At 28.0% G+C, this 10,549-nt stretch overlaps 2 protein-coding genes across 3 annotated transcripts; one reads left to right on the top strand and one right to left on the bottom strand.

Moving 5' to 3' along the window:
* Nucleotides 1-224: 224 nt before the first annotated feature.
* On the bottom strand, nucleotides 225-4,616 carry LOC141537462 (carboxylic ester hydrolase-like). The gene is made up of 7 exons (XM_074258500.1): nucleotides 4,376-4,616; nucleotides 4,160-4,304; nucleotides 3,759-4,098; nucleotides 3,332-3,691; nucleotides 2,935-3,098; nucleotides 2,548-2,861; nucleotides 225-2,483 (listed from the first exon to the last, which is right to left on the bottom strand). The coding sequence occupies exons 1-7, from the start codon at nucleotides 4,579-4,581 to the stop codon at nucleotides 2,309-2,311; spliced, it is 1,704 nt and encodes a 567-aa protein (XP_074114601.1). The 5' UTR covers nucleotides 4,582-4,616; the 3' UTR covers nucleotides 225-2,308.
* A 1,962-nt stretch (nucleotides 4,617-6,578) lies between these two features.
* On the top strand, nucleotides 6,579-8,981 carry LOC141524182 (popeye domain-containing protein 3). Of its 2 annotated transcripts, none has more exons than XM_074237886.1 (7): nucleotides 6,579-7,118; nucleotides 7,232-7,366; nucleotides 7,469-7,650; nucleotides 7,724-7,963; nucleotides 8,022-8,174; nucleotides 8,280-8,424; nucleotides 8,581-8,981. In XM_074237886.1, the coding sequence occupies exons 1-7, from the start codon at nucleotides 7,064-7,066 to the stop codon at nucleotides 8,754-8,756; spliced, it is 1,086 nt and encodes a 361-aa protein (XP_074093987.1). In that variant the 5' UTR covers nucleotides 6,579-7,063; the 3' UTR covers nucleotides 8,757-8,981. The 2 variants fall into 2 exon arrangements, with proteins under 2 accessions (XP_074093987.1, XP_074093998.1); XM_074237897.1 differs by having other exon boundaries at nucleotides 6,585-7,231; nucleotides 7,333-7,366.
* Nucleotides 8,982-10,549: the final 1,568 nt, after the last annotated feature.

Raw genomic sequence — 10,549 nt, 5'->3', positions numbered from 1 at the left:
AATATTTTGATTTAATAAATAGTTATCGCGACGACAAAGAAAATAAATAAAAATTCATCTCTATATTCGTCGGTGAGCATCGGACAATTTAGTATGCGTTTATCAAGTTGTTGAGCTCGTAAGTCATGGTGTGCCCGCCGCGTACTGAATAAGCGAACAGAGAATTAAACTCAAGGAGGAAAACGCTTAGACTGCATCCAGTACAGTAACAGTAAATAGTTTCCAAGGAATAAAACGACAAACAAAGACAACTGAATATAAGTAAACTGTTCCAGGAGCCCCGAGTTAACAAAACTCTTTTTCTTAATTTTCTCTCGGGTATTCTCATGTCATGTTGGGCAATAAATAAGCCTTGACGTACGAGTATACATATACGTATACGCCCTCACTATAAAAGAGTAACTTTGAGTAAAAAATAAAAAAAAAAATTAACCCTCAGCACCCTCTTGATTAAACTCTCATGCACTGACATTTCAGCTCAACTCTCTTTCTTCTCCTTGTTAGTTTCCAAGTAATTTTTAATTTATCATTGGATGTCCTTCTACGAGAAGAGGAAAAATTTAATAAACCAACGTGAGCACAAACCGCGAATTGTGAAACACGAACGTGCCAGTACTGAGATATGCAAAATATATAAATGTATGTAAGCAAGTATTTGGCATGCGCGTCTCGTCTCGATTTTCCATCCGGCATCACTGCATTCATTTCTTATCATTCACAATAATACCCAACTTAAAATTTACATTGGAGAAAATTACTAATAATAAAATTCAATTCAAACAAGATATTTCAATATCGGAACTCTCAACAAAAGTCCTGTAAATATTACAACCTGGGTGATTGTTAAATATTACATGTATTAATTTTATATCTTTTTAAATTACAAGTTTAGCTTTAGTCGGTACATTCCTTCGATGTAAATGAATTTTTTTTTTTTTTTTTTTTTTTTTTTGGGTAAGAAAAAACAGTAGAAAATATCGTTACCGCGGTTAAAACAAGAAAATTTATCCCGGTAAATAACTCACCAAGTCTTGTAATAATTTCTCATTCACCTTGCAGTGTTATTTCTGTTATCTTGGTGAAGTCTGCAAAACTAAGAATTTATTCTAAATGGTTATATAGTACCCGTCAGAAAGAAAAATTGGATTTAGATTACATTTTTTTTTTTTTTTTTTTTTTTTTTTTTTTTTTTTTTTTTAATCAAATCGATCTCAACATTCGACGGTCGTTGAGGACAGAATACATGTATATCCATCGGTACTTTTACTCGGTAAGAATAACCAACTATATATTTTTTAATTTGGTTTTACGTCCAACTTTTTATTTTTTCCTCGAGATAAAATATTACAGAGATTTTAAGTATTAATTTATGGATCATTTATAACGTAATCGTATAATAAATGAAATCACCGGCAAATTTTATTCAATGCCGTACTTGCGTGGGTGTTTTTTAGATATTTATTTGAGGATCGGTAGCATAATTATTCACCTTTATACTTCGTGGAATTGTTGTTATTTTCTTAAATAATATCTTCAACTCGATCTAATATCATATTACCAATTCATTTCATTTCATAAATAAAAAATAAAGTTACGGAATTTTATTTATGAGAAGATTTTTAATTCACTCCATTTGAATATTTTTTTTTTTAACTATTAAATTAATGAATTTAACTATTATGTCAAAAACATAATCTCAAATCAAATTGTACTATCGATAATACATGAATTAAAGTTTCAAGACGAAAAATAATTCATCGAACAAAACCACCGAATAAACTTTTAAACATTTGACAATTAAATGCTTATCGATTGAATCAACCGAACTTTGGATACGTCGAATATTTGTATATAAGAATAAATTTTTGAAAATTCTCACAAAGTCTTAACAGATTTTCAAACTTTTCCAAGGACATTAAATTTATTAAATATTTAAACCCAAGGTAAAGTAACACAAATTCACCGTTCTTAAATTTTAATTCATAATAGTTTTTTTTTCTTTTTTTTTTTTTTCGTCTTTATTAACTTTATAATAAATAATTAATTAAATCATTGCCGACCGTCAAAAGTTTAAATTTATAAAATTAAAACTTTTATGACCACTTTAAGCTCTGAAAACTCATTTTAGTTTATTGTTTCAGGAATTAAACTTTATTTCTTGAATATTTTCAAGAACAATCCATTTGGAGTGTTCTGTTTAATCATTTAATTAAATGGATAATTGATGAAAGAAAAATCGTTTTTTTTTTTTTTTTTTTTGGGTTATTTTTAATAAAAAATCAGATCAGAATGATAATAAATGATTAAATCACCAAAATAAAATTTTTAATATTTGCATCGCCCAGAAATGCATACGATCATCCAAGAAATGATGATTCTTCAGTAAAACCGGTTCGTTTTCAGAGCCTATTTGTAAGTGGAAGAAATTATCTGAATAAGGTTTCCACATACTTTTATCTCCATTAAAATTTGTCCTTGGCTCTCTAAAAATATATCCAATAAATCTTAGTCTTAAAATATTATAATGACTCAATTATAATATTATACCCATAAATAGCAAAGTTTGTCCACAAATCAACAAGAATGTCAATCATTTTTTCGTCCTCTTGAGTCATCTTAAGATCCGGTAGCCCAAAATACTCGGGAGTGAAAGGGAACAAATAAATAAGCTCATCAGCATGAATGACCCCTATATTGTCATTATTTTTTAACAACAGTGAAGTTTTACTAAAAGTTCCTCGATACTCGAAGGTATAAAAATACGAGGGCTGCTTCATTCTCTTGCTTACCAGTTGAAGTTGAAGCATTTCCGGAAACAGAAATGAAATATCACCAATTAAATCTGTCAGCTTTGGAATTACCTAAAAATAAATTCATTTTCATAGATTGCGCGGTGATTTTAATTATAAATAGAAAATAAATAACAATAATTACCTGAGTTTTATCAGCAAGATCAATACCATTAAAATAAAAATTTAACAAATTATTAGCTAGTTTATCTGAATCTCCATCAGTGACATAAGAGCTAGTCACAAAGTTTAATAATTCATTTACATTGCTGACTTTTTCACGGTACAACGTTTCATTAGCGTATAAAACTAAAATAATAATAGTATTAAAAAGTGTCCCTTTAAATTAAATTAAAGTGAATAGCAAAAAAGTATAATAATAAATTAAAGACCGTTTTTTACGATAACATGGACCGTATAATTACAATTCATTAACAGAGAATGATGTATGTGTATTAAATTATATTATACGTGGATGTGATACTACGTATGCCCATTATTATTTTAATAAATATCTATTATAATAAATGACAAAGCAGTACCTGAAGTAAGAATTAATCCTTCATTTTTAACAGCCCCGCTGATATTCGGAAGGTCTTGAATTTTATCACTGAGAATTATTTTAAGAGGATGTTCTGTTATAAATGCACCTTCAATATCTGGCTCAACTGTGGGTACCCAAGTAACCAACGCAAGTTGTTGCATACCACCAAATATATCATCAGTAAATAAATTATAGTAAGGAACCTGCCTTAAACATTTTATTAGTTCTTGGGAAGTTCTATTTGGACACTCAAATATTGCTCCAAGTTTGTAAGCGTAACTCGTGTAACTAGTTGAGTTTGCGAAAGACCATGGACAAAGTGAACTACCACTTTGGGCAATATATCGATGGAATAATCCTAGAAAGATACACTAAATTTAATTTAAAAACTTTAAAATAATGAATAAACAAAAAAATATACGAACCTTTAGTAGTTTTTGAAAGAACTTGATAATTGACACTGACACTACCTGCGCTTTGGCCAAATAGTGTTACATTATCTGAGCTCCCGCCAAAAAATTTAATGTTGTTTTGTACCCACTTCAATGCAAGAGCTTGATCCTTTAATCCAAAGTTGCCTGGTGAACTTGCGTCACCCGTACTCAGAAATCCGGTAACACCCAGTCGGTACTGAACTGTTACTAATACAATGTCTTTGTCCAGTAAATAATTTGGCCCGAGGGATTCTGGCTTAGCGTCTCCTCTTTGAAAAGCACCCCCGTGAATATAAATCATCGTTGGCAGTAAATTTTCCTCCTGATCTATCTAATTTATTAAATAATATAATTACTTTTTAATAATTTTATAAATATTTAATAATAATTACATTTGGTGAATAAACATTTAAATATAGACAGTCCTCCTGACCCATGAGAAAATTTTCATACTCATCCCGCTGACCACAAACCGGGACTTGATTAATTGCCATTAAGTTTCCAATCCACGGCTTAACTGGTTCTGGATTTTTGAATCTATTTAATGGTAAAAAATAACAGTTTTATTATTTAAATTTTTTAAAATGAAATAAAATAAAATAAAATACCGAAGAGGCCCGATGGGCGGTTGAGCATATGGAATTCCCAAAAATGCATTGATATTCCTGCCGCGACGTGAGACCATTTGCATTCCTGTTATTTTTCCAAGTGGTGTTATGACTTGTGGACTTGCCGGAAGACCAAAACTTCCATTATCACACCAATTAATTAAATAAATAAATATTATTGAGGAATTTATCCAAGTTCTCGCCATTACCGTTACCTCTTTGTTACTAATTTCTTTGTCGTTTCCCATTTACGTCAGGTTATATCTCATAAAACTAATTGCCCGCGATAGCGTTCGCGGATAATTGTTCACGATATAACTGTCTGATTATTTTTATTTATTACACTTAAACTTGGAGTTTTTTTTTTTTAGCAATGTTAAAAAAAAAAAAAATATATATATATATATATTTATTTTATTTTAAATAAATCGGGGCAAAATTAAAATTATCATTGTTGAATGAAATGGGGTACCTTTGGTTGTAAATTTGACCTTTAGTCGACATTTGTTACTTACCGTAAAGGGAAAGGGGTGCCCGTTTTTAATGATTTTTTCGTCCCATTAATTTTAGATTCTAACTTGTACACCCCTACTGCGTTCATATAGACATACAACCCGTGTTTTTAGTTTCTCTTTTGGCTTCCAGGAATGAAATAAAACCGGGTAAACTTTCCAAGACTAATGCTACTGACAACCAATAAACTAGGTTGAGCTCAATAAATTTTTTTTTTACTTATTGAAAATAAATAACAAAATTACTCAAGATCTTAAATTTAATTTCTATTATTTATATAAAAACGTTTTATTCTACGACGCAAATGAGAAAAAAATTAAAAAATATTTTTGAATTTTTAGCTAAAGAGTAACCCGCGGTGTCAGTGGCTTTAAAATTTTAAAACTTTATTATTATCTTATCTCTTTCAGGTTGATCTCCTTTTTTTAATTTTATTCTATTTCAACGGTTGATCCTTGATCCTTGAAATAAGATGAGACGCGAACGTGATTATATAGTTGATACTCACCTCCTCTTCCAGGAACAATATTTTACACTCTTGTTAACGAACTGTCCTTTATTTTTATTTTTATTTAATATTAATATATATAATTTTTTTATTTTTTTTCCAATGAATTACATTCGACTAAGTTATTGTTAATTGATTAACCAACTAAATAGAACAAACTCAAGAGGTATAAATAACAGCTACTCTCAAGCAATAAATCTTGTAGAACGGATTGTTAAAAAATGATATCAAATTACACATTGAAGAAAAAAAAAAAAATTATTTTTATTTAAATAATAAAAATTACTTGAGAGCATTTAAATATAAATTTATTAATTTTGAAAGATAAAATAGTTTTAAATATATCTACAAATGATAGTACCGTTTGAAGTGACAATCATTTCACCGCCAATTTTACTTTCTTCACTGTCAATATAATTATAATCATTATAACCTGGTTTGTGCTCGTATCTGGAAATAAAAAAAAAAAAAAAAATAATATATTATCATATCATTAATTACATATCATCACACTGAAATATTTAAAGTTGGTTCAACAAAATGAATTTATAAATAACGAAGAATGTCGAATTATTAATTAGCATTTAATAATTACTTTTGATAATTTAATACATTATTATAATAATCCAATTAATAATAGCCTCATAATTCATTTTTATTTATTATTATACATACTTGAAATATTTATATAGGTCGTTGTTATTTTGTTTATTATTTTTATGGTTCACTGGCACAGCGATTACCGCAACACCCACTATCAGTATTATGTAAATAATTATCTGAATAATTTTAATTTTCCATTGATTAATAATTATAATTACTATTTTAAAAAAATAATCAAAAATAACTCACCGATTTCATAATTAATACACTGAGTATAATATAATTACGATTAATAGTTAAATTAATTAAAAAAAGAGAAAATAATGATAATTAAAGGAAGATAATCAGATAAACTTATTAATAGAGCATATATCAGTTGATCATACATGCGTATAAGTCACTAGTCTGGGTGTCTTTTATACTGAAAAGTTGAATTACATCTATTGATTTACGATATCTATTATCAATGACGTTAATTTAATCATAAATTAAGTATAAAAATAAGATTAAATAAGCATAACATAAATTACCGAGAAATAATTTTAAAAGACAGATATATATCGGTATTTTAAATTTTAATTCCAAATAAATTGATTTAAATTTTACCGTTAGATAATAATCGAAAATATATATATAATAAAAAAATAAAACTGAGTTGTGAATTATCGTGTAACGGTACGTGTAGCAATGAGTAACTCTGATGATGGGTATATGTGTTGAAATTCACCTAAAATTCTGCAGTATCTTCCTCAAAGGATAAAGACCCCTTTTTATCCAGTGTTATAACTGTATAACTGTATAACCATCAACAACAAGGGGTGGCATTGATCCCCTATTATTTAGACATGCGCAATAAATATATTTATTCTTATGTTCTTGGAAAAATTAATACCCAAGAGGGAAGTATTCCAATCAAAACAAACCAGTTGAGTGAAAGATGCAGAAGTAACACCATTTTAAATATAAATATATACATATATCATTTGTTATTTTTTAAACAAAGTTATAATTAGTTTACTTGTAGAGATATAAATAATAAGTTAATAAGGTTAAATAATTCGACGATGACTCCTGGTTTGGGTCATGATCCTTTGTCCAGTTACAATATAACGGCTCTCGGTGAGTAAGCATTTAAATGTCCTGCAAAAATAAATATATTATTCGACTCTTGCCAGATAATCTTTAAATTGCACCGGTACATATATATGTGTGTTGTTAAATTGTTATTCAAGGTAATACACCTTTATGTATTTGGCAACAACCACAACACATCCTCTTTCAATTGGCTAATTTTTGCTTTGTATTATCCTACTCGGCACCATCCTCCAAAAAGGGAATACTTTTTATGCATTCTGTTCTTATTATCGGTAAGTATAACAATATTAATATATTGTTATTATTATTATTATTATTATTATTATTATTATTATTATTTAAATAATGATAATGATGATGATGATCATGATTAGGTTTTATACTGTTATCTGGATGGGCATGGCACGTAATCTGTGCGCCAGATATATTTTCCTGGAATTTCGCCTTTTTGGTATTAAATATCGGACAATTGGTTTACATTATTTATCAAATGAGACCAGTACACTTTGATCCAGAGCTCGAGGAAGTTTATCACACGCTTTTTTATCCATTTAAGGTTAAACTTTTTTTTTTCCCTATTATCATATATTTATAACAATACTATTATAAAATGTTTTTATCTGTATCAGGTCTCTCGAATGCAATTTAAAAGACTAGTTTCCCCAGAATTTGCAACAATAATGTCACTTCACGCAGGTGAAGCTTACGCAATGCAAAATTTAACAAGAACAGACAGATTAGCGCTGTTGTTGAGTGGGAAAGTTAATGTCTTAAGTGACTCAAATTATTTGCATCCGATTCTTCCGTGTGAATTTTTAGATTCACCAGAATTTGAAAGCTCCCGTGCCTCTGTTGACGATAAATTTAAGGTAATAATAAATAAAATAAGTTTAGTTATAAATAAATGGTGATTTTATCTTAAAACAGGTTTCTATTGTTGCTGCGAGCTCGTGCAGATATTTGTACTGGCAAAGATCAGCTTTAGAATATTTATTAGTAAAAGAAGGATATTTAGCGACCGTTTTAACAACCTTGGTAGCGAGGGATATTGCTACCAAGCTCTACGCTATGAATAATAAGGTATAATATATTATTTCTAGATATTAAATCTTAAAAATTAACGATTAAAATATAAAAATAAAAATTATAAACTTGTGTATTTATTTAATAATAATAATATGGTAGATAGTTACAGATAAAGGCTCCCATTTAGATATAAGATTGCCGACAATAAGTGCCGGATTAAATATGTCAGGAGAATACCGTAGTCCACGTACATCTCGGCAAGCTCTTATACGTCGTAAGGAAGGCAAAGCAACTGCCAATAATGGTAATTTAAGAAAAAAATATAATAAATCGACTGTATTTAAAATTAGCAAAACATATATAGTTTTGAAAGATAATTAAAAAATATAAAAGGAAATGCATGTTAATCGAATATCGAACGGTTTTTATTTTTTAAGGTAATTAATTATTTTATTCACAGTGAGTGGAGCTAAGCCAAAGGAAAGGCCGGCTAATAACCTGACAAAACTTGGCGCGCCTAACATGGAACCGCTACCAGAGATGCCGTCTTGTGATGATTTAGCTTCCAGTGGGGTTGAGAGCTGGCTCGAATCCTCCAGCAAGTATCACAGCTGCGAGATTGTCGATGAAGAGTAGTTTCATATAATTATAATTATGATTGTTGTTGTTGTTGTTGTTGTTGTTGTTGTTGTTGTTGTTATTGTTGTTGTTATTGTTAATTATATGTATATCGTTTAACATAATCGTTTAATTATTTTATTATTTATTTATTTATTCTGAGACATTATTCATCTATAAAGTATTTAATTTTAAGAGTAATCACCACTATTAACGGTCTCGTTAATTTACTTTTTTTTATTATTATCAATTACTTTTTCTATTGTATAAATTTGTAATATATTATTTTATTAAATATAACTATTTGTAAAAAAATAATATATATATATATATATATATATATATATATATATATATATATATATATATATATATTAAATTGTTGTAAAATATAAAATAGTGATTAAATATTGATATGAAATTTTATTGCCTAATACCGTTTTATATTTATTTTTCTATTTCTCAGTGACTTACAAAAATATAATAAATAATTAATAGCGGTTTATTTTACCTAAAATAGGTCAATCTGACAACTGGAGGGATTTATAATTTTGAGATATAATTATTAAATTAATTATTATTAAGATCGCGTGTCTGATTATGTTAAATGAAACTATACCTTTTGATTATTATTATTATTATTATTATTATTATTATTATTATTATTATTATTATTAGATGTACATAACCCCTTGACAGTAATTTTATTAATAATATTTTAAAAAAGACAAATAATTAATTTATTAAATTATGTAACTAATTAATATTACACAGTGGCTTAACGAAGATGACGTGGATTATTGACATAATAGATTATGTTTGAATAATCGTCAGTAAATGATATTATTGGAATAATCAGTAACCGGTTTAGCCAGCAATCGGCTTAAACATTTTACGTATGTATGGGATGTATAATGTACAGCAATTATGGCGATCGTCCAAGTTACTTAGACAAAATTTCCTCGGAATCTACTTTTTACGCAAAATTGTTTTTATTATTATTATCGAGGAGTACCTTTAACATAAAAATAAAAAAGATAAAAAAATGTAAATGTTTATTTATTAAAACCGCATGACCATTTAATATAACTAACAAATAAAATAAAATAAAATAAAATGTTTTTTGGCTTATCTCTGTCGGTATTTTTCACAAAGATTTATTAAACCCATGGACCAAAAGAAAAATGATGATAGTCTGAATGGTTGGTGATTATATTCATTTGGCAGTAAACATTAAACCCATTTATCCCGAATTTTTTCGATTAAAAAACCTCAAAAAAAGTGGACAATACCGACCACGTAAACATGGACATAAATGATTCGTAATAACTAGTAATGGATGGAATCACCCGGCAGCTCGCTGGCTGACGACCAAACCATTTTATAGAACCACTAAAAAATTATTTCCCTAAAACTAAAATTACTTCAAAATAATTGGAGATTCCTTTTTATCTAACCTCGTACTATTTTTCACAAATATCATGTATTCAAAACTATCCCACCACTTGAATTTTATTTTAATTTATTCTTCACAGAGTATGAAAAAAATTTTAATCATTACAGTCTCGCTTTGATAAAAAATAAAAAAATAACAATATACTTTTAAAATGAATGTCTCGGCAGTGTACTCTGCAATTACCTCAATAATTATTGTCATTAACGATAAATAAATAATTAAAAAAAAAAATCAATAGTGTCAATTGTTTGGTTTACTTACATGCCAAAGGAACACAAACAAGCGTCACGTAAAAGCATAAAAAGAAAACAAAGTTGACAAGTAACGTGTCGGGTAATGAGGGTAACAATAAGTC

The sequence above is a fragment of the Cotesia typhae genome, unplaced genomic scaffold (assembly GCF_013202065.1).
Source record: "Cotesia typhae breed Kobodo isofemale line unplaced genomic scaffold, CoteBio_Ctyphae contig_11, whole genome shotgun sequence".
NCBI classification, from domain to species: domain Eukaryota; kingdom Metazoa; phylum Arthropoda; class Insecta; order Hymenoptera; family Braconidae; genus Cotesia; species Cotesia typhae.
The sequence above is the reverse complement of the archived record's forward strand: the minus strand, read 5'-3'. Positions and strand labels throughout refer to the sequence as shown.